Source organism: Acanthisitta chloris, unplaced genomic scaffold, assembly GCF_000695815.1.
Source record: "Acanthisitta chloris isolate BGI_N310 unplaced genomic scaffold, ASM69581v1 scaffold38843, whole genome shotgun sequence".
Taxonomy (NCBI): domain Eukaryota; kingdom Metazoa; phylum Chordata; class Aves; order Passeriformes; family Acanthisittidae; genus Acanthisitta; species Acanthisitta chloris.
In genome coordinates this window covers 1-227 of record NW_008663904.1, presented here as the reverse complement: position 1 = coordinate 227, position 227 = coordinate 1, and the positions used below count along the sequence as shown (strand labels likewise).

General features: G+C 62.1%; 1 protein-coding gene across 1 annotated transcript; it reads left to right on the top strand.

Moving 5' to 3' along the window:
- Positions 1 to 57: 57 nt before the first annotated feature.
- On the top strand, positions 58 to 220 carry LOC103798849 (thrombin-like enzyme F202; the record flags this gene model as incomplete). Its single annotated transcript, XM_009071130.1, has 1 exon — positions 58 to 220. A coding segment is annotated over one exon (163 nt), but the record flags the coding sequence as incomplete, so codon positions are not given.
- Positions 221 to 227: the final 7 nt, after the last annotated feature.

The following is a 227-nucleotide window of genomic DNA, read 5'->3' as shown; positions in this document are numbered from 1 at the left end:
CAGCTACCCCCCGTCCCTCCTTGTTAGCCACTCTCCAGGTGCCCCTGTGTCCCGCAGTGCCCGAGGAGGACGAGTCTCGGATCATCGGAGGTCGTCCTTGTTCCATGGACCAAAGACCTTTCCAGGTGGCTTTGACCAAACGTGGCCAAATCCTGTGCGGAGGGAGCCTGGTGGGCAACCAATGGGTGCTGACCGCCGCCCACTGCCGACAGCCAATCAGGTGACAG